Source organism: Lycorma delicatula, chromosome 7 (genome assembly GCF_047948215.1).
Source record: "Lycorma delicatula isolate Av1 chromosome 7, ASM4794821v1, whole genome shotgun sequence".
Classification (NCBI taxonomy): domain Eukaryota; kingdom Metazoa; phylum Arthropoda; class Insecta; order Hemiptera; family Fulgoridae; genus Lycorma; species Lycorma delicatula.
Window position 1 is genome coordinate 122669022 of NC_134461.1, and position 24798 is coordinate 122693819.

The 24798-nt window shown below is 30.7% G+C and overlaps 1 protein-coding gene and 1 long non-coding RNA gene across 4 annotated transcripts in view; one reads left to right on the top strand and one right to left on the bottom strand.

The window, feature by feature from the left end:
- Positions 1–1739: 1739 nt before the first annotated feature.
- On the top strand, positions 1740–11849 carry LOC142327780 (uncharacterized). Its single transcript, XR_012757090.1, has 3 exons — positions 1740–1788; positions 2428–2505; positions 10832–11849. It is a non-coding gene; the product is annotated as an uncharacterized LOC142327780 (long non-coding RNA).
- LOC142327779 (low-density lipoprotein receptor-like) overlaps positions 7289–24798 on the bottom strand; it is a 31393-nt gene continuing 13883 nt past the window's right edge. For 2 of the 3 annotated variants that reach the window (XM_075371107.1, XM_075371105.1), the window contains exons 2-4: positions 23901–24101; positions 22033–22258; positions 18636–19044 (exon numbers count right to left, since the gene is read on the bottom strand). In XM_075371107.1, the coding sequence (XP_075227222.1) occupies positions 18968–19044; positions 22033–22258; positions 23901–24026 (429 nt within the window). In that variant the 5' untranslated portion in view covers positions 24027–24101 and the 3' untranslated portion in view covers positions 18636–18967. Of the gene's footprint in view, positions 9432–12730; positions 12866–13288; positions 13418–18635; positions 19045–22032; positions 22259–23900; positions 24102–24798 lie in introns of those variants that run through there. The other variant, XR_012757089.1, reaches the window with a different exon arrangement.

The following is a 24798-nucleotide window of genomic DNA, read 5'->3' on the forward strand; positions in this document are numbered from 1 at the left end:
GTTTGTTCATGAACTGTGGATGTCAGACGAAGCGCATTTCCACCTCAGTGGATTTGTTAACAAGCAAAATTTCAGATACCGGGCACAAGAAAATCCTGCGCAGCTACACCAGCGTCTGTTGCACAGCCAGAAAGCGACCGTGTGGTGTGCTATGTCATCTTACAGTGTTATAGGCCCTTATTCTTTTGAGGATGACAACGGTCTTGCGATTACAGTGATATATACTATTATATAATTAATATTTCAATTATACGTGAAATTGTTTGTTTTCAATCAAACTGTTTTGTGCACGTCATTATTCTACTATAAAATAAACTAAATAGCAACATAATGTATTTGAGTACTACACATGAGCAGCTATTCATAACAATAACAAGGAAGACCTATAACAGTAAGCACTTTAGCTGAAAAAAGTATGTATTACACAACTTGTAAGAGATAAAATATCTAATCCCCATTTTTTATTTATTATTTTGATGTATTAAATTGTACAGATTATAATAATAATTATTAAGATTATTATAATTTTTTGCTATGTCATCTTACAGTGTTATAGGCCCTTATTTTTTTGAGGATGACAACGGTCTTGCGATTACAGTGACGTCGGCTCGTTACGTAGCCATGCTTGAAACCTTTGTTGTGGAACAACAAAAGAGACTTCTACCGATTCTTAACACAGCCTTGTTTCAACAAGACGGAGCAACATTACATACTGCATGAATATCGATGGCAGCTGTACGCCGATTGTTTGGACAACGTGTCACTTCACGAAACGGTGACATTAGATGGCCTCCCAGATCGCCTGATCTCTCAGCTTGCGATTACTTTTTGTGGGGTCACCTTAAAAGCAAAGTGTTCCACAGTAGATCTGCTACAACAGAAGAACTGAAGGTAAATTCCAGTTGAGATGTTACGTCAAACCACGAACAATTTAACGAAGAGACTTCGTGAGTGTTTACGTAGAAGAGGAGGTCACCTGGAAGATGTCACCTTAAAAAAATAAACTAAAATGTATGTATCCTAAAATGGCAACATTTGTACAATTACATGAAATAAAATTCATTTTCTAAAAAAAATTTTTCATTAACATTTAATTTGTAAATTTCCCGTTTGTTTGAATCACCTGTACAATAAAACTTTAAAGATAACTCATGAAAAGAGACATGGTAAAGAAAAATACCACCAAAATTGAAAATGTAGAAAATAAGAGTGATTATAGAGAAATATGATAAGCACAAGCATTTTAGAATGAATAAATATACTATTATATAATTAATATTTCAATTATACGTGAAATTGTTTGTTTTCAATCAAAATGTTTTGTGCACGTCATTATTCTACTGTAAAATAAACTAAATAGCAACATAATGTATTTGAGTACTACACATGAGCAGCTATTCATAACAATAACAAGGAAGACCTATAACAGTAAGCACTTTAGCTGAAAAAAGTATGTATTTTTTATTTATTATTTTGATGTATTAAATTGTACAGATTATAAAATCTGAACATATAATTGGTATTTTATTAACACATGAGCTGAAAGTTTTTTCCTCACAAACTACTGTGACTGTACTGTACTGTCTGTTGTGTTTGCATTTTATATACAGATGTGTGATAGTAATCGGATGATGTCATCTAGTCAGATAGTACAACAAATCCCACTCGCCCATCCTGCCTAAACTCATAAACATATAGTATAAGATCTTATGGACAGTAACGAGTCTGAACCTTCTATTCTTCAAGATTCTGGCTCAGAATATAAATAATCAGAAAATAACAATTCAGGTAAGTTTTTAATAAAATATTTTGACACTAACTTATTCACAAACTGTAAGCACTTTGCTTTACAATCCAATATGTTTTGTTTTACAATGTGAGTAAAAAGTTTGTAGCTCTAAAATAATTATTTAACTTGTGAATGCGTTAATGCAGTCGACCTCAAAGATTTTCCTGGCTAATGTCAAACAAAATAGGTTAAATTACTACGCAACTGTACTTCAAATGGCAAAATAAACTGCAAAACAGATTCTCATAATGAACAGTATATTAATAAAGATAATAGTTTTACAGTAATATTATTATAACCATAAAAGTAGGCTATATTTCTGTAGACTAAGACAAATTGGCCCCACCCGTTTGTGTCAATGAAGATATGATAACAGTTTAAAAGAAAAAAGTTTCAATAACATGCTAAAACTATTAATTTTAAAATATTTTTTTATTACACCAGTATTTTGAGCTAGTAACAGCTTTAAAATATTTTGAGCATCTGTGTACTGTCTTTATTATGGAATAAATCAAGTGCTAATGTGTCAATCTTATAAATTAATCTTTATACCCAAACTACTGTATTTTAATTTTACTAAAATTTATTTATTTAAATAAAAATTCTAACAGCCTTTATGTTAACAATTTTTGTTACAGATAATGTAGATTATCTGAATGTGAAGATCCAAAAGCAGCAAAGCGATATAAATGTCAAATAACAGCGTAAGCGAAAATGTAATTCTGATAAAGAGTATTTTACTTAAAGGAAAATTATTGTGATAAAATATTTTTTAATTCACCATGCCTGCATAAATTAAAGTATGGTGAGAAAATTACTGAAGTGCAGAGAAATTCCATGTTCAATGCATTTTACAAAATGAGAAATTTTCAAGCTCAAACTGCTTACATTACTGAAATTTGTCATCAAACTGTGCCAAAAATGCATTGTCTAAGAGATGGTAGTAGAGGTACTAAACGGAATCTCCATGACAATATAAATTTTTGTAAAAAACATTTTTTAGAAGCATTTCAAATATCTGATGGCTGGTCACATTGCTTCTTTTTTTCCTTGTTTTCCGTTACACTATACGAGAGCTCATAATTCAAATAGACAATTCCAGCCAGACACTGAAAATTCAGTTGATGCATTATGTACACAAAGAACATATTACACTTGTAATATGCTCAGTGGCTTATACGCCACTGAGTGACACGGCACGTTGTCGTGGTGAAGAAGGAAGCCATTGGTCCATTTTTCTGGTCGCTTTCTTCGTATGTCGTTTCGTAAACGTTGCAGTACACCCTTATAAAATTCAGAGTTTACAGTTGTTCCCCTTGGAACGAACTCTGATCGCACTATGCCCTCACCATCGAAAAAACAACGAGCATGACCTTGATGTTGAATTTTGACTGATGTGCATTTTTAGGGCAAGGAGATGAACTGGTTTTCCATTGGGAACTCTGCATTTTGGTCTCAGGGTCGTAGCCATAGACCCAACTTTCATCTCCAGTTACAATTTTGGCCATGAAGTCCGGATCTGCATGAAGATGACCCTTCAACTCCGTGCAAATTGACACATGATTTTCCTTCTGTTCATCACTCAGAAGTCTGGGAACAAATTTTGCACTCGCTCGTCTCATTTGCAATTCATTAGTTAAAATGCTTTGAACGGATCTGTACGAGATGTTAAGGTCTTCTGATAGCTCTCGAATAGTCATTTGTCTGTTTGAACGAACCATTGTTTCCACTTTTTGCACATTTTCAACTGTTTTTGAGGTTACTGGACGTCCTGCACGCTGCTCGTCTTCAAGAGACTCATTTCCGTTTTTAAATCGGTCAAACCACTTGTACACAGTTTTCAAAGTTACCACATTATCGCCGTACACTGACTCTTAACATTTCGTGAGCTTCTTTGGCACTCTTTTGCAACTTAAAACAAAACTTAATGTTGTTAATGCGTTGTTCAAAATCCATGTTGCGTGACTGACACGATAAACACAACCTCACTCTAGCGGCTCTGGCAGCTGACTGGCAAGCTCGAATGTTACAACTTGTCCCTGCCTGTCTCAGTTGATCAAGCTATTGGACAAATTACAACATATGGATGTAGCGTCGGCAGTTGCCGCTATAAAAATTTATTCACCGTATTTTTTGATCACACCTCGTATGTCTGAGATGAACAAGTAGCCTCAAGAGGGTCTCAAGAAAATAGGTTCCTGCATCGTTAAACATTTACAATCATGTTTAGCGATTGTTGCCATTAAAACTGAAACATTAAAGATAGCACTAACTTAGAACTTAACATCGTCCCATCAGCAAGCAAAAAAAAAAGTTTACATTTCATACCACCAGTTCATGGCAGATTAGGACTGGGATACAGCAGAAGGTCCCCTTTTATGTTTAATTACTGATTAGAAGTATTTTATATTTGTTTACGTTAACTTTATTTGATTATAGTACATTATTCTAAAATTTAATATGCAAGTTATTTTTCCTGCAGTGTTGTTACACGTACATGTGTTGCACCACAAGTACATGTGGTGCAACTTAGTTTTACATTAAAGAAAATTCAAATTAAAAAAAATAACAAGATAAAACCATTAGTTTGGAAATATTTAAAATAAATAACAATATTCCAAAATAATTTTTTTATTTATAGTATCATTTCTTATATGGACTATATATCTCAAAACCATGTAAGCATGACTTTCATCACTTTTCCTTTCACTGGCACATATAAACAGCTTCAGGTGAGGATTCAATAACTGTGCAGCTTATAAAGTATGATCTATTTGAAAACATTTACAAGACAGAAAAAAATCACACAAAAATGGCAGTCTGTCCTCCTAATTCATCCTCTACCCAAAAAAGGAGAAAATATTATTTAAATAAATACAGAGGAATTTCTTTTCTTTTAGTAACTTATATATCAGGGTGGTTTAGAAAGGGAAGATCTTGTGCGGAACAAATAGTTTGTGTAGAATTAATTATCTGAGATAGAATAGTGAAATGCAAGATAAAAAATATGCAATTCTTGCAAATTCAAAGAGGTATATGATTCTGCGGGTACAAATGAGAATAAATGTTTTAACTGAACAATCAATTTCCAATGCCTTTTCTAAAATTAAATTTATTTGGAATTATTAGAGCCATTAAAATAAACAAAAAAAAAAAACAAGGTAACAAGACTATTAAATGTGGTAGAAACAATAAGTTTAGGTTACAAGGAGTAGATTGTTTTGCCTTTATTACATTTCATACATTACAAATTTCCACTTTCATATTCCCATGCACAACCTTCTTTGTAAGCTTCTGTGGTGAATTAATTCATCAGTAAAAAAAAAGAATTTGTGTTGGGTAAAGTTAACAAAAAACACACAGCTAGTATTTGCCAAAAGAAATTGGACTTTAATTGGAAATAAAACAAATGAATTTATGTTAAAATCATAACCTTAAAACATAAAGAGAAATTATGAAATTAACATAACTTAATGATACTTAAAATATCAGCTGAATCAACATATGAACAATGATGTTAAATGCAAAAATACATGAATATACATTTTTTAAATACACAATGTAACAAAGCCTGAAAACAAGAGAACATAAAACACCTTATTTTCAACTATATACTTAGAAAAACAAAACATCAATAAACATAGTATGACTGGAAAACTATTACATTACTGTCATATGCTGTAATATTGAAAAATTAGCAATGAACAGATGTCATTAACGTAGAAAAATAAATTACAATAATTTCAGTATAAAAAAAGAGTTAATTACAATATAATCACATTAAAGTAAGTAATAATATAAATAGAGTTCATTTAGGTAAATAAGCATTCTTGAAAATATAAAATTACAAAGTCCTAAAACATAACTGCACATCAGGAGTAATTTGCTTTAGGTTAATTTAGAGAAGTATTATGAATACAGTTCATGAATAGAAAAGGATTAATCTCTGTGATTAACAAGTTACAAGATTAAATTATACAGTTAATTACCATAACAACAAATTGAAATAATTAAGCACGTAAAGTAGGTTGCAGCTGAACAAGGACACAACCTTATATAAGTCACCTGTTGTGACTGCACTTAAGTGAATAAATGGGTTTTAAACTAAACATGAAATACAAATTTGAATTTTTGTATGATGAACTGAATGTTCCACAAATTTTAATGATAAAAGAACTGTTTAACGTAATAAATAATGAAAATTGAACTTGCCTGTAGCATACAAATATTAGCAAGAGACGAACTCGTGAATGAAGGTAAATGAATACATACAGTAATCCTGGGCGTAGCCTGCAGTGGTGTATCAGGAATACAGGGGTGAGACGTGTTTTAGAGGTTGAGCAGGACGTGGCGTCTCAAATATGTAGCAGCGAGTTTGGAGAAATTCTGCATCGATGAAATGTAATCAGCAGCTCGAGAAGATTCGGCGTCGATAGAATTGGCAGCTTGTAGTGATTGAAACATTTTCCACAGAGACGTAATGTAGAATTTGAAGAAAAACTTAACGAAGAAACGAGGCAAAAACAAATCATAGAGATCGGTGAAATTACGAGACACTGCCGAGTAGAGCTAGAGAATATTTTGACAGAGAAATACTGCAACGTTTATGCGGGTATGAATGCGATGAAAAATATTATCATAAAGTTTGAGAGAGAATGGCCATAGGCGACTGTACAGGAGGAATGTTGGATCTACTCTGCCGAAAAGATGGCGTGAAAGAAAAGAGGGGGAAACAAAACCTAGGTAGTGGACAGGAGAGTGTGTGTGTAAAAAACAAGAGATGTGTGCATGTATTAGTATGGGAACGAATGAATAACGGGTGTGTGAAAAGTAGCCATAAATAATTCGAGAAATGAATACACACGGTCACTAAGGATGACAGAAGCAGACAGTCTGGCCGGCACCAGAAGTGTCAAACATTAGAACAAATAATCAAACAGGTACAAATGACAAGCCCAAAATACGAAACATAGTAAAATTTATCATGACTGTAACAAACAACATGACCCAACCCTAGCTTTGAATTCATTGGAAATAACAGAACTTTATGCATGGCGTAAACAATATGAATCTTTTTATTTATATATATATAGAATCTTTTTATTTATATATAAAAATAAAAAGATTGATTTAAAAAATCTATCACAAATACTAGTGACAACAAAGTACATTTTTCATTTAAAAGATTCTTAATTTTTTTAGAGGCTTTTACCTTTGCAAGTAAAAAAAAGTTTTTTTTTTACATTTTGACGGTATATATTTTCAAAAATATCTTTGTAAATTTTCAAGCATAAATTATATTTGCTCAGTTACAACAACTTATAGTAGTACAGAATTTCAGAGCACAGTGAGAGACCTGGCATCTCAAGTCGCTGCCCTATATTGTTTAAGGTTTGCAACTCTTACACTTTCCAAAACCTTTTTCTATTGCGAACAGAATATATTACAGAATATATACAGAAAATGTAATAGGACTATTTAAATAATTTGAGACATAAATTTCAAAATATTTACTTTATTTTCAAGTGTATTTGTAAAAAATTAAAAACTAATACAGATTTTGAGGTTAATTGATAACAGGCACAAATATCAGATTATATATTTCTTGTCTGGTTTTAATATTTGAAAACATTACTAAAATGGTTAGACATGTGATGTTAAGTAAACTTTAACACAATATCAGAATGGGCTTTAGATTCAAGATCAGCATTATTTGTGAAAATGTATTTGAGAATCTCACTGAGAAAACCATGTTCAGGAAAAACACATGCAACTTAAGATTTTTACAACATGTCTCACTTGTGAACTTTACACACATTTCTAGATAGCACTTTTTCTGAACTCGTGGAATTTCTCACCGCCTACAAATTATCATATTGGCATGGTTCCAAGATAAGATATTTTTGGTTCATAAATATCACCTGCATATTATAACTAGAATAATATATAAATCTAATTTTTTTTTTAATGTAGTAATACAAATTAAAAAATTCTATTCAAGTAGTTTGTAGCCTTGACCGGTCTCTGTGGCTTGGGGTGGTAGTGTCTTGGCCTTTCATCTGGATTCCTGGGTTTGAAACCCAATCAGGCGTAATATTTTTCACACGTTACACAAAATTGCCATTTCATCTCATCCTCTGATGCAATACCTAACAATGGTCCTACAGGTTAAAATCACTATAAGCCAAAAAATAGTTTTTTTTATTCCATTCTAATGTATTTTATTTGTTGATGTTTACCTGTTCGATTTTTAATCGAAAAGGTAAACATTACATACAAAAGGTAAATCGATTTTTAATGCAAAACTGCTCGATTTTTAATTTCAAATAATACTTCAATAATTATCCCTTACACCACTGACTGACTACCTACCATTATCACGTTTAGCGATACCTTGACTGATCAGTTTTCCTTACCTTTTTGTGTTGGTCAAAAAACTTAATAGTATTATTTTTACTCAATAAATATATATATCAATTACATATAAAATTAATTGCACATTTTTATTACTTTTTTAATATATTTTTTTTTAAATTGTCTTCGAGGCGTACAAGGTAGAAACCTCCTTGCAAAGTTGTAATATATACAAAAATGAGATAACGCTAAATTAAAAACATTATATAAATTTGGTTATACTTGTTTTAGTTTATGCATATTTTACACTTTTTTAAAGGTCACGATTTTCTAATATGATATCATTAAGATGTCTTTTTACGATGTAACTCTCGTTAAAAGATTTTTTAAAAAGATTACAAACATTAATTTTTTTCTTTAGTGTGGATATTAATGTGTTTTTTAAATCATAGATGTGACTAAAAGACTTTTGACAAAATTTACATACATAATTTCTCTCTTTGGTGTGTAAATTAATATGCAACCTTAAACTTGAACGATGATTAAAAACCTTTTGGCAGAAATTACAAACATATTCTCTTTCTTTTGTATGAATATTCAAATGTGATTTCAAAGTAGAACTTTGATTAAAGGACTTCTGACAAAAGTTACAAATGTAACTTTTTTCTTTTGAATGGATATTAAGATGTCTCTTTAAATGGTTTTTACAATTAAATGATTTTTGACAAAAGTTACAAATAAAATTATCCTCCTTAGTATGAATATTTAAATGTACTTTTAAAGTATAATTTTCATTAAAAGATTTCTGACAAAAGTTACAAACATAATTTTTCTCGTTTTTATGAGTCTTAAAATGTCTCTAAATCATATTTACGATTATATGACTTTTGACAGAGGTTACAAACATGATTTTTCTCTTTGGTGTGTAAATTAATATGAACCTTTAAATTAGAATAACAGTTAAAAACCTTTTGGCAGAAATTACAAACATAATCTTTCTCTTTTGTATGAATATTTAAATGTGATTTTAAAGCAGAACTTTGATAAAATGACTTATGACAAAAATTACAATTATAATTTTTCTCTTAGTATGAGTAATTAAATGTAACTTTAAAGCAGATTTTTGAAAATAAGACTTCTGACAAATGTTACAAATATAATTTTTCTCCTTGGTGTGTAAATTAATATGCACCTTTAGATTAGAATAACAGTTAAAAATCTTTTGACAGAAGTTACAAACATAATTTTTCTTGGTACTTCCCTTGATGATTTCTTCATCAATAGTAACCTGTAAAAATTAAAAATAACTAATAATTAAAAGATAATTATGAATTAATGTAATATATCAATTACAACATTAAGTGTTATATCTTGTAAAAAGCCACTAATAAACTATAAGCAACTAAATATACTATATTCATAATCAACATGGTTTTGAATATTAATCATCATTAAAATAAGGAACTTTACATCTCTTGTAGTATGTTTATACACTTGGCTGAAATTATTATCATATCCTTATTTTAAGAAAACCAGCAAAACTATTTAGCAAATTATAACAGCACATAAATATATTTATTACTTCTATATCCATGTTGATCAGATTTACAAACCCACATATTTTTAAATATGTACATTTTCCATACATATGTACATGTACATTTTCTGGTCTAAAGGTATCCAAAACTAATGGTTTATATTTAGTCATTGTAATTTCTTAAATGTAGGCTCAAATGACAGGATATCTCCAAGATTTGTTCAGTATTCTCTTTCAGCTGAATATGCATGTGCAGACATGCTGACTCCAATCCAATTATAATCAGTTAAGATGTAGACCCCTTAATAAAAAGTTTAGTATATGTTTTGGTCAGTGGCGTTTCACTTGGTTACGCATGTTCAACGCCTTGACGCAGTCTCCTACATCCAAGATTACTCATATTCCAAGGAACACAGATATGTTATCCGTGTTCCTTGGAATCAGTCCTTTTAACCTTGGAACGTCAGCGAGACGTTCTCACTGACATCATCATGGGTTCAGCTACAGGGCTGAACAAACACCAATACTTATCAGCAACAATTAATTCATTATTACTTCAAGGAAAGTTTGACTTGCGTATTCACGGCTTAGTTTACAATTCCTTTCTTAAATAAGGTTTTTTACAAATCTTTAAATTTTCTAACCATTTTTGTTATAGTTTTTACTTTATTTTACTTTTTTAATTTTTTTCTATTAGAATTTAATATAAGTAGAACATAGGAATATTGAATATAATAAGCTCTTCATTGAAAATCACCCCAGCAATAACATCAAAAAGGGTAAGTTCATCTCCTGATTGTATTTTTTCAATGTTTATTTTAGTATTAATACTAAACAATTTTAATACATAACTCCACATAATCACATATACACTGTTTTGAAACTAATAAAAAATTAAATTTTAAAAATCTGTCACATAATGAGAATAGTTCTTATTTTTATATCACATAAGCATGTACATGATTTCAATTTCTTTGAAAATATTCCTTTATGTTAATTGATTTATCACTTTTACATATTTTTCTTTGAATTCATAAAATGCTTTTTTTTATAAAATCATTTATAATCATTTTTTGTAATCATTTCTTATAAAAATATATTAAGATTATTTCCTTGTTAACATTCCTGATTATTTCAACTTCTTTTTTTAGAAATATGATGACAATTCTGAGCTCCCAGGCCCTTCAGGAATAAATAAAAGAAACCTGTCCATTACCGCACAAGAAAAAATCTTGTAATCAGAAGAAGTGTTTAATTTCCTAATGAATTCAGGTATCAAAGATAACAGGTGATAAGGGCCATGTAGAAAAGGTAGAGTAAAACACCTGCTCCAGGATTATTTAGATGTAGGGCACAGTGTATAAACGAATAATTTTTATAATAGTGTACCTCTGATGAATTGTTGGGAAGAAAACTTTAAATAACGGGGACCCTGAAGCCAAACCGTAAAGGAAATCCAGTTCATATTAATAAAAAAATTTCAAGGAGAGAAACTGAGCAAGGTTACACTAAAAATGCTATCTGTGTATTTAAGTGGTTTGACAATGCCAGATAATAATGATTTCTTTTCAACACAGTACACAAATAACAACAGTCAAAATCAGATCTGGAAAACAAAAAGCTAAGCCCAAGGCTATCGCAAAATATAACAAAGTATGGACAGAATTGATCAAGCAGATCAACTCGTGGCTTACTAGTCCCTGGAAAGAAAAACTTTGTGATGGTATGCAAAAGTTGCTATTAATGTGATTATGAATAACGCATATCTACTGTATAAAACATATAGGCCTAACAAGAAAATGACATTGTTAAAATTTTGGGACGTTTTAATGAAAAATTAATTTACATTAACCAACAGAAAATAAAGCCAGAAACAGCAGTTTTAGAGGGATTGGCAAGACCCAAATTCATATTCCACAGAAAATAAAAAAGAATGAATCTGATAGAAAACCACAGAGAATCCCAATGTTATTGTTCGTTGTGTCCTTCGCAATCAGCTTTTTGTTTTGAAATCTCCTTATTTGAAATCTACTATATGTAAACTAGCCTAATTGGCTAGTTTACATTTAATTAAAATTTCTTATTGTTATTATTTCCATTTTAGTATTGTATTATATTTACTACTGTTTATGTTATTCCTTTGGACTGTTTTTTCAGTACTGTACTGTATTATAATTGCATTTGATAAAATATTAATACTGTTTGATTATAATAAAATTAATAACAATCAATTCTGATATTTGTGTTTTTAATTTACATCTCACCCAGTATAACAATTTACACTCAGTTTTGTCTATAAAATTCATATCTAATATGCTTTTATTACTGTAGATTGTGCAGTATGAATAAAACAAATGAAAATATAACAATAATTTATATTTAATAAACAGGCCTATTATTTTGATAAAGAATATAAATTATTTCAATGCAATAAATATTATTTACAAATAATAGCAGACTATATAACAGAAGAAAGGATGATGTTAGGTCTGTATTCTGTGGCGGCCAACTTCACTACAGTGTCTTAATTTCGTCATTTTCTGGCCAAAAAAGCATTACTAAATTTGAAAAAAACCAATATTAGCATTGATAAAGGTCTGAAAGAAGTGAATTTAAAAAAAAAAGAGCCACATTGATCGGTTTCTTGATACCCCATTAGCACTGAACGGACGTGTTAATGGAGACTGAAGCTTGGTTTCACAAATTGGAAATCATCCAAACATTTCAGTTAGTGACAGAGACTTAGAGTCTCTGTCACTAACTGAAGATGTTTAGTATGTATCGGGGTCTGCTTTAAATTGCTTAACAAATTTTTAATAAATATTCAAATACAATAACCAAATGCAATTAACAACAAATCACCCAAAGCTTATTAAAATGTTAATTCGATGAACAAGATAAAAATGCACACATTATAGTTATCACTGAAGTTTCAAAACAACACTTTTGCTCTCACACATTGAACATTTATTATTCACACACCTTAGTTAAGTATGAATTAATTAAACAGAACTAAATAGAATTAAAAAAAAAATTTCTTAAACACTTACATGACCTGGATCAAATCTGATCTGTTCTTCTGTGTTCACCGTGTGTAAATGCTTATCATTTATTTGAAGTTCATTCGTTTTCATATTAAAATTAAACGGTGTTGAAACTTCATTATTCAATGAGATCTCAGATTCCTTGAAAAATGTGAAAATTATATACAGTTAATAATTTTTTTTTTTATTCTGATAAACTTAATAATACCATTATATAAAAATCACACATCACAAAATAAATTAATAATAGAAACATGCATGCAATTGCGCACACGCACGATTCTGCTGGAACTTTCAAAACCTATTCTATTCTAGTTTGATTCTACATTTATTTATGTATGTATGTTCTTTTTAATTATGTAATGTGTATGTTTGTAATATGTACGTTTCTTTTTAAATTTACTGAAATATTTTATTTTTTTTTTACTTAGAATGTTACCCATTAAAAAATAGAATGATTAGTCCAATATAAATGATAAAACCTTTCTAAATTATCCAGATTTTGCCTTGCAAAGGTCCATCTGGATAATTGGGTTCCACTGTATGAAAAATCTAAACCCTTACCTCGTCATTTTCAACTTTTAAATTTTCTGATTTAACTAAATTGGTCTCTTCAATTGCTAAAGGATCTTTTGGAATATCATCATTAATAACATCAAGCGGTTCCTCTTTAAGTTGTACTAAATCTTTTTGCTGCAACACAAAAACAAAAAATGAATGCTACAAAGTAATTATGTTTATGATTTTTGGATAATTTATGTTACAAAGATAAATTGTATTTCCAATTCACTTACCACATATATTAACAGTGCAGCCATAGTTAAATTATTACTATTATTAGGTGACTAATGTGTCAGGTTTTGTATAGGAAAACCTAGAAAATGTTTCTTTTGCTTAATGTTATCCAAATTTAAAAATACTGCTATTCACCTCAAATTTTTCTACAAATTGTTATCTTTTACAATCAAATAAGCTGTTAAACTGTCGCGGTAATTCTCTTGATTTAATCTTACTGACATTAGTGTTAATATTGCTTATGATGAAATTTTTTATCACGATAAATATCATTTACCTTTAGAGATAACATTACCTAAGATTTTGAATTCTACTCTTACATCGGATAAATACATGCCAGACAATAAAAATATTAATTTTGTAAGATTCAGGATTTACTAAAAGAAAGTTTGATTCCAAATAATAGTTATTTATTGGTGGTGACATTCAGATATCAATAATTATTGTCCTATCAGCAAATGCAATGTTTTTGCCAAACTCTTAGATAAGTTAAGTTTGTATGAAAATTAGATCTTGCGTACAGAAATTTATAGTTCTAAAAGAAATGGTTTTTTACAAAGTAAATCTACGCAAATAGAATTTATGTGCACATATGGAAGATATTGTTGATACGCTAAATGATCTTATATTCATGCAATCTATAAAGATTTTCATTATGCGTTTGATATAGTTAATATAAAATTAATTAGAAAACTTGCAGCGTGTGGATTTAATAATAAATTATTGTCTTAGATACATTCATTTTGTACAAACAGAATTCTCTGAGTTAAAATTGATAATTTTATTTCTAAGCCTATTTATGTTAGATCTGGAGTAAGACAAGGCATGCATTTGGGTTCAACAAATTTCCTACTATTTATAAATGAGTTTAGTCTTGGATGCTGGTTATAAGTCGGTTAAGTGGACTGTATAATAAAATACACATTTTGAATGAAACTGACACTGATTGACATTTTGATTGTATAGACTGACACTATTGTACACCATTACACAAAAGAAACTGTGATTATAACCAATGATGTTATGTCCACTACATGAATCCAACTCAACTACACTGAGCGAGCAACACACATAAACAAGGGAGTGGGAGAACGCCCACCACACCACACACATAAGAAAAATATCTAACAAATTTAATTATAAGCTATTTGCAATATTTTTATTATTTGCGGATGATATGAAATTGTTTAAGCCTATTACAAATCTAGCTGATATTCAGTTACTTCAAATCGACTTGAGCTCTGTGTATAGAGATAGAAGCAGGAGCTACTATTGGGAGTAATAATGATGATGATATTAAACATGCCCGACTAGTATGGATTTGTTGAGCTGAACTATGCGTTGAACAGAATGGCGGTCACATTAAACAACTGCTTTGAAGAAACGTTGGCAAATTTAGCAAGTAACCATTTTCAATCATTTTTAGAAAAAAACCAAAAAATATGTGGTTTTTATTTTTTGAAATCTATTTTTTATTCTTTTTTTCTGTTATTGATAAGTTTTCTATTTGTTTTCATTTACATTATGTTGTCCAAACATTGCTGAAAATTGTTCTATTTAACATCAAATCACTTTCCCAATCAAGACAGTGTGTTTTGTTTCTAATTAAAGTTGAACTTTTCAGATTTGTATTTAAATTTAATAGACATTATTTACATAAATTTTCTCAAGACGCAAATTCTCTGCAAAGTTAACTAGAAATCTTTCTTTATTTATTGGTAAATTAACAAAGTTATTTTATTCCAAACCTAAAACAAGTGTACTTTCTGATAAAAATGTTTCATGTTTTACCGCATTCTTCTTAAAAACTAAGTGAAAGAGAGGTATTACTATTACCTAATTTCTTACATCAAACACCATAAGGAAGCACAAAAATTTTTGTACAGTTTAATTTCACAAAGGAAGCAGAAAGTACAGCAAAATGTTTGTGAGGCAAATCTCACAAATGAACAGTTTTGTGACCTATGTTTTTATGAACTTTTTTCATATTTTTGGCGATATAATCATCTTCCAAGAGATTGCTGTGCAATTTGTAATCACCTTGCGTATTAAGTGATTTATTTTTAAATGATTTTAGTGATAATACTAATTTGGCACCGATTCTGATGAAAACTCTGAATACGGATCAAAATTTGACAAACCAGATATAAATGAAAGGACAAAAAATTAGAGTGATTCAGAGGAAAGTTATGATAGAAATATGAATTTGTCTGATTATGTTGGTAATTCAGCTGATATAAGTAATGCCAGCAATACTCAAGATTTATTGTATTCCTGATCAAATAGAGTATTTTGAAGTAGACAAGTATGCATCATTGGAGCCTCCAACGCTCCAATGTTTTCAACAATGCACTAGACAATGATAACAGTGAGACAATTAATCTAATCTAACTGCAGTTAATAACTTATATATAAGATGACATTTTATGGGACCTGCTGCTGAAAACCAGTTATTTTTCCAAATGCCTTTTCATTGTTAGTTAATGATGAAATAACAGCAAAAGTACAGACGCAAACCCCCAAGAATAGTGTAATACACTTTCATCAATTATACCATTTACAATTTATTAGTCAACAAAACAAATTGTTATGCAGACCAAAAGATTCAATCCAACCAATATAAATAAAATGAAAATTTCTTTGGGATAATTTTTTGGATGGGTCTTGATAAAAAGGTATATAGCAAGTCTGTTATATTCTAACCAGGATAGTAAGCTAATGTCTCACAACAGATTCGAGATTCTTCTGAGAGTACTTCATGGTTCAAATAATGAGAATGCACCAGAAGGTGACAGACTGTACAAAGTTCAATAACTCATTGACTAGCTTCTCCCAAACATTCAAAATGTAATGAATTCCCAGGAAGAGATGTGAAAATAATTCCTTTTACAGTACAGCTTGTTTTTCATCAATACAAGCAAAAGACATCACCATGGGGTGAAACTTTTCAAATTATGCCTTGTCTGTAGCTACACATGGAATCTCATGATAAATGCTGGAAAAGAAGCAATTTCAGGCAAAGGGAATGCAGAAAATTATGTGTTGAAGCTTGCTAGACCATTACTTGAGCTGGAGGAACAATTTATCGTTAACAATTTTTACATAAGTGTATTGTTGGCTTCTCAGGTACTTGACTGATGTACACATGTTGGTACCTTAAGGGTCAATGAAAATGCTAAATCCAAAACAAGTAACAGACCAAACTGAAAAAAGGTAAAGTAGTTACAGTCCAATGTTCAATAGCAAGCCGGCCTCTGTGGAGTGAGTGGTAGCATCTCGGCCTTTCATCCAGAGGTCCCGGGTTCAAATCCCGTCAAGCATGGTATTTTCATACACAATACAAATCATTCATCTCATACTCTGAAGTAATGCCTAACAGTAGACCCGGAGGTTAAAAAAGAAAAAAATATATATATATAGTTTTGAAATGGAAAAATAACAGGGATAACACATCCCTGTTATGATTTCAACATGACAAAGATGAAACAGTAACAAAACAGAAGAGAGGGTTCATTTTCTACAGATGTTTGATCATGGTGTACGGGTAACTGGAACTGTCAAGTTGGATCTACTAAAGACTGCATCAGTACCTAGGCTGATCAATGAAGAGGTAAGAAGTCAACAGCAAGACGGAGGTGCAGTGGCTGCTGTAAAGTAAAGAGGCAAAGATAAAAAAAGCTCAGCAAAAACTGTCAGTGTGACAACAAAGTGTTCTGTGTGCGATGCCTTCTCTCGTCTTGACTGCTTCAGCACAGCACACTCACACTCAAGTTTTGTGAAATGAGATGACTAATTTTGTTATCTCATAAACCTTTGATAGAAACTTCATTATCATGATTTTTCATGATCAATGGTTGCTTCTATTAGCACCATTATTGGTTATGTACATTATAACACGAATCTACTGTTGTCAGTTTTAAACTGTTCATTCTTTGGTTCATTAAGTTTCCTTCCTTGTGTTGTGTTTTTCTAAAATGCCTTGATGGAATGGGTTACTGTAGTGAAAGATTTTTTGTTTTCTGGAATCCTTTCCATTTTCTTTTTTCCTGGGCACACAACAAAGTGTAATTTTCATTCCCTGTTAGGAAATTCATATAGTATGTAAATAAATATTAAAAACCCAAAAGTAAAATAAAACCAGCAGTAGATCTCGACTGTTCCTCGTATTGATTCAGATGTGTGTGTTAGAGAACACTGCATCAAAAGTTAGATGACTTCATTGCTACGTAAGTGCAGATCATTTGGTTTGTCTTCCAAAGGCATCTCACCATTTTCCACAGGGTTTGAATAAAATGCACCTGTAGCAAGACAGATGAATGAATGATAAACTACATCTAGCATTCTAACAGCGGTGGATCAAGTGTATGAATAAGCAACACTGCCGTACTCCAAGCAGGAATGGACTAGAACACAGTAGAAGCGCAACATGCATACTCAATCAACTCCCCATTGAGTATTAGATAAAACTCTCTCTGCATGTCTATCATTTTTTTAAATTCTACTTTCAGCTCCTTTAAATATATTACACGCATTAGTCATTGGTCAAACCACATTCCTAAAAATCTAACCTCTGTACATATTTCAACTGGTTCACCATGCAAACAGTTGAGAGTCAGTATTTTTCCTCAAACATGAAAAGCAGATGTATTTCATCTTCTCCAGAGAAAACGCAAATCCAGTCATTTTACGCCACGATTCTAAATGGGTTATTTTATTTTAAGAGCAGTCTCTCACTAGTACCCATTGGGTTGGTCTAGTGATGAACATGTCTTCCAAATTCAGCTGATTTGGGACAGCTCCAGCATTCAAGCCCTAGTAAAGGCAGTTACTTTTATACAGATTTGAATACTAGATCATGGATTACCAGTGTTCTTTGGTGGTTGGGTTTCAATTAACCGCACAACTCAGGAATGGTCAAACTGAGACTACCCACTTCATTTACCCTCATACATATCATCCTCTGAAGTAATACCTGTACAGTAATTCCCAGAGGCTAAACAGGAAAAGAAAGTCTCTCGCTAATAGATAAAAAGTTCTAGATGCTATGTAAACAAAATCATCAACAAATAAAGAACACATGACTAGTTTTCATACTTTTTGTTTTAATATTTATAGCTACGGCAAATAAAAGTAACACTTCGGACACTTCCCTGTAGTATTCAGTTTTCTAGTGTGAAACTTTCGGATATCATATTTCAACTCAAAAGGGCTGACTACTGATGAAACCACTGATAAATTCAAGATTTCCTTGTATACTTCATTCACACAATGTATTTAGGATTCCTCTCCTCCAAGCCATGTCATACTTCTTTTGGACATCAAAAAATACAGCAACCAGGTGATGGCAAAGTAGAATGATGTTTTGAATAACAGATTCCTGGGCAACTAAATGATCGATAGCTACCTTGCCGGAAACTACATTGTTCAGGGGCAATTAGGGTGTTTATCTCAAGGTACCAGACTAGATGTTGGTTTATTGTTCATCAACTTGCACAGGGTACTGGTCAAGGATATAAGATGGCAACCTGAAAAACAAAATTTATCTTTACCAGGTTTTAGTACAGGAATCACCAATGCTTCTGATCAAGAAGTGGGAAACACCTGGTCAGAGAATATTTTATTGTAAATAGACAAATAGTAAACAGGAGGTTAGATAAGTTATACTAAACATGATATTACCATTTGCAGTGGAAGTATCATGAAAAATATCCAAGGCATACCTCAGGTATTGAAAAGAAAAAGGACATTTAACTCATTATGCGATTCTCCGATAATAAAAGGCACACTTTTTACCTGCAACTTATACCTCATAAACTCAGGACAGTATGATGATGTTAAGTGAAACTGACCTAAAAGAGTAATTAAAAATGTCACCACATCAATTGATGCTATAACGAGGATGCCATTGCTTTTCAGTTCAACAGTGGTGACTGTCCTGACCCACACATGGCCTATACTTTTCTCCAAACAACAATGATTGAGTTGTCCGAAAAATGGTATTGACATAATTTAGCCATGATTTCTATTTAGCACACTGCAACATTCGATATCACACAGCTTTCACACTGTGGTAGGCGCAAAGCACTTCTATCATAGGCCATGATTGAAATTGCATAAAGCCCTGCAATGATCCTTTAATGCACTTCTGCATTCTTTGTTCCACCAATTTCTGTTCTTCTACCATCTGGAAAGTCAAGGCACCTGCTATTATATTCACTTGCACTGTCAAATATCAGGTGTGCAAAATTGGAAAGTTGGTGGATATGCGATCCACCAACTTTCCAATTTTGCAGTGGTTGAAGTGGTGATGCGCACCACTTCAACTGAAATGGCTAATTGTATCTTTGTATCCGATCCAGTCTGCTTACCCAACCACCCATCTGAGGCAAATCCTTACTATCAACCAAGATAACAACCAGTCTGTGATCGCTTCCAAAAATGTTTTTGGAAACATGCCGTTTACGACAGTAAGAATGCTGAACACGACAGATCGATGCACGAATGTGTACCTATTTGCAGAATGCAATCACAGTTTGGTGCCAATTAATGACATAAGAATATTTAGTAGCTCAAAGCTAAAATTTTGATGCTGTACAAATATCAGGAAATACAATTTTAAAAGATGCACAAATATCTTCACACGAATTTAAGGATAACTTATTTTGTACAACATTGAGAACCCACTTAATCTAGGCCTTAGAAACATAGTCTTTTTAAGAAAAAAAAGTAACTTTGTTGTCATTTTGTGTATATGAAATCTAAGATTCAAATATATAATTTGCTGCTGAAATGCTGTAACTCTGATCAGAAGATCCAGGCAAAGGACACACAGATGTATCACGACCACTGTTCTCACAACAGTTGATCAAAGTTTTAGTCCACCGAGTTGAAGTACCACTGGGAGATAAAAATGTTTTCAGTGAAGACTGGAATTCCTTATCTTAATTATTTCATTATGCTGCTTTTCTTTATTGTGCGAAGACAATGCCTTTTGGCCCATATTGCCCAGTCCGAAGATGTTTTTTACACACATTGCAGAAAGCATGATACATATGTCTACCTCTTCTCAACCGACTGAATTCTAGGTGTAAGTTTATATCTAACCACTGTTGATTAAATAGTCTTTTAAGATAAAATTTATAAGCAATTAATAACCAAAACACAAAAAAATTTCAGGGTGGTTTGGAAGAAATTCAAGAAAACAACATATAAATTTTTCAATAACTTTTTGTTAAAATTTCACTGGTGAAAAAATTAACTGCAATTTGGAATATTCCACCTTTAATATAAAGGATAATTGGGGTGTGAAAGTAAGAGAACAGAACATGTTAATGGTTGCTTGAAGCATGTAGTTGCAATGTGCTGGGCGATGGGATCACCACTTCCCAATGCCAGGAAAGTATATCAATTATATTTTGGCATAACTAAAAATTAAATTAAAATTTAAATAAAATTAAGATTGTGTTAATTATCAATAGATAATTAACACAATCTTAATTTGTTAACAAAAATCCAATTCTCTGAAATTTTTTCCTGATATTTTTCTAAAAATTCTTGAGTATTCCTGACTAATTTTATATTTCCTGACATTTCCTGCCTGTGGGAAGCATGTATAAGTTATCTTACATCATGTTTTTTAGAATTAAATTCTCTACAAGTTTTGTTTCAAAGTTTTTTGTGTTAACTAACTATTTAACAAAGTTATTGTATGTCAAACATAAAAAAAAAATTGTTTTTTACCAGAATTTATTGATTTTCACTGTAGATTTCTCAAAAGCTACTGAAGATACAATTCTAGAACCGATTTTATTTGATTTTTCAGATGATTTCAAAAGAAATCTTTAATGTTTTTATCTAAGTTTTATTGGTTGTAATTACATTAATTCACTCAAAATTAAATCTCTACAAGTTTTGTTACTAAATATTCTGCATTTATAAGTCATTTAACAAAGCTTTACTACAAACGTAAAAAAAAATTGTTTTTCAACACCAAATTTTGTGTCTGAATCTTAAAAAGTAATGGAGTTGCAGTTCTCGGACTTATTTTACATTTCCAATTCCCCAGCTGAAATTACTTAAGAAACCAGCAACTTTACTCCTTATTTAGGGTCCTAAAAATTACAGTAGCGCTTCTTTTTATTAGAAGAGCTGAAATCCAAGTGAAATCTTTCCCTAGCCGTAACTCGAAAACAAAATGTCTCCAAACCTATGTTTATATGAATCTTTTTTCATTATTTTCACCATTAGAATATGTCCTGAAAGTTTCTCCATTTCTTCCTGGGACACTTATATAAGTTATTAATGACTTATTAATATTACGCAGAATTTCACGCAGTTCTCGAACCTTTACTTTTATGTTAGTATAAGAGCTTCTATTACTTACTTTGTGAGCAATTTAGATTCTCTATTAAATAAATACTTCTTTTAATCAGACATCAGGTATATTTTAAGTATATATAAAAATAAAAAATAGAATATTTAAGAGCTATAAAACAGTTGACAGATTTAATTACCTAATCGTCTGTATGGATTATTTTCATCAGTTGGTTGATTACTAATGTCATAAATTGCAATATCACGAAGACGTTGTAATCCTGATCTTACTTGTGTTGGTAAAGTTGCATTTTCTTCTATTATTTTAGATGCTTTAAACACAGTCTGTAGATTTCTATCAACCCAGTATACTTCACCTCTATGAACTGCTACCCCCATAGGATTTGGGAGATTTCTTCTAATTATCTAAAATATAAACAAAGACTCAAATTTAAAAAATATATCACTACTTCAAATTTCCTTCTATCAGTAAACAAATTTTACATATATTTACTTAAATATTAGGTCTAGAATCACAATAACATTATATAATTAGGTTTTTAAAAGAGCTGTAGATAATAACAGCTAATTTATTTTATTTTTTTCTTTTAAATTAAATTCTCAAAGGATTGTAAATTTAAATAGCCTGATTTTACCTTAGATAGTACTGTGAAGAGAATCCATTGAACACTGGTAACAAGGGAAATTAAAACCAATTAAAAGGAATAGTATTTTTAACTTGTATCTTAAAGCATCAGCAGACATAAATAAACAAAAACTTTAGTCAGGTCATAACATAATTAAACATCACATAAATTACATCAGGTATAGTATTTTTGCATTTCAATATCAAAAAGGAACTGCTTTATCATTTGTTAAAGGAAATCAGATGGAAAAATCTGAAAGCACCATCACACAGTTCAAAATTATAGATAAAAAACAGAGGTAGTAATAATCCACATTAGTGGATAAAAATAATAAATCTATTTTATAAATTAATAGTGAGCAGCTATGAAAAAATAATAAATAAGTATAATCAGCAAATAATAATAATAAAAAATTCATGCATTTTTTTTCTAAATATTTGAAAATGTATAATAAATATGAAATGAATATCCAACAAATTTAGCTTTTTCAAAATACTCTTAAAACCTCATCAGTGCATTAATATTGTTCGAATAAAAGGGAATTTTTAATTTATTTTTAAAACAATTATAACTGCTAATAACGCAAACTCTCATCTTCTAATATAAAAGATTAGGTAACAGAAGTAGTTCTTTTTTTCTTTTTTCTGTTTAACCTCCGGAATCACCGTAAGGTGTTACTTCAGAGGATGAATGAGGATGATATGTATGAATATAAATGAAGTGTATTCTTGTACAGTCTTAGGTCGATTGTCCCTAAGATGTGTGGTTAATTGAAACCCAACCACCGAAGAACACTGATATCCACGATCTAGTATTCAAATCTGTATAAAAGTAACTGCCTTTATTAGGATTTGAATCTTAGAACTCTTGACTTTGAAATCAGCTGATTTGCGATGATTTGAACCACTAGTCCAACCCGGTGGCTTAAGTAATAGTAGTAATAGTAGTGTAGGTATAAATTGTTCATTGTTTAAACAGTTTATGATTATTACAATACCAGAAAGTGTGTAGAACATCAAATTATATAAGGCATTTAAACAGAAAGAGTAAAAATTTGAAATAATAATTATCATTATATGATGATATAATTTCTTACCTAAATTTAAAAAATGAAAAATATTAAAAACTGTTTCAAAGAACCATTTTTTGTAAATATTTATAAAAAGGTAAAAATTTACTAGATAATATGTGTATCTCCACATAATGACTATAGAATACCAGATATTCTTTTATATAAAATCTTTTGATAAAATTGCCATTCTAAAATATAATGGTCAGTACTTTGCTTTTAGTCAGATGGGATTTTTTTGCTGTATTTTTACTGGGAACCATGTACAACATCTTTTGTGAACTGTTTCAAACAATTTGTAATTTTGGATTCAATAGGTTATTAGCATAGATCTTTCTTTATATTATATTACCTGTCTATTTTGTCCATTGAATGAAACTTTTTGTATGTTATCCAGTTTTGCATCAACCCAGTAAACATCATGTGTTAACATATCAACAGTTAAATCACGAGGTGTACCAATACCAGATGTAACCATAGGTTGCCAGTGACTGCCATCAAGATATGCTTTACCAATACGTGGATATGACCATAATCAATCCAGTATAATAACCTAAAAACCATTGTTTAGTTTCATTAATAATTCATGCTTTTAATTCAAGTTATCTAATTCAAATACTTATAAAATATTACAGAACGAATAGATATATAAATCTAAATAAAAATTTCTAAACTGAATGCAAAAGCTTATATAATTTTTGTATGATAGATATGACCATTTTGTAAATATTTCATAAATAATTATCCAAAACACATTTCATGCAACTTGGACAAACTTTGAATTACTTATAAAAACTTTTATATGTATTTTAATATTTATTTTTATTACTATTTACGTGTACTAAAGCTGCACTTTTTGCAGTTGATAAAGGTTTATCATTTTTTTCGTCTCACATGAAATTTCAGTCAAAGTACCGGCTCGGCTACCTCCAAACTTTCTTTGTCAAAGACAGACACTTCTCATGTTCTGAAAATCGATTATGGCATCCTTCCAGTTGTTAAATTTCTCACTACAAAGTTTACCTAAGGGTTGCATGCTAGATGCAACACCATTTCTTGGAGCAAAAAGTGCACAAAATTTACAAAAACTCCCTCCCTTAAATTCAGAATATGTAAGACACTTCCAGCAGTAAAGCCATTTAAACAAAAATCGCAGATTTCTCTTTCCTTTTGTTGGAAAAACAAACCCTGGATTTGGTTCCCAGATATTGTTCAAACATCCAGTTTCTTGTTTATTAGACAAGAAACAC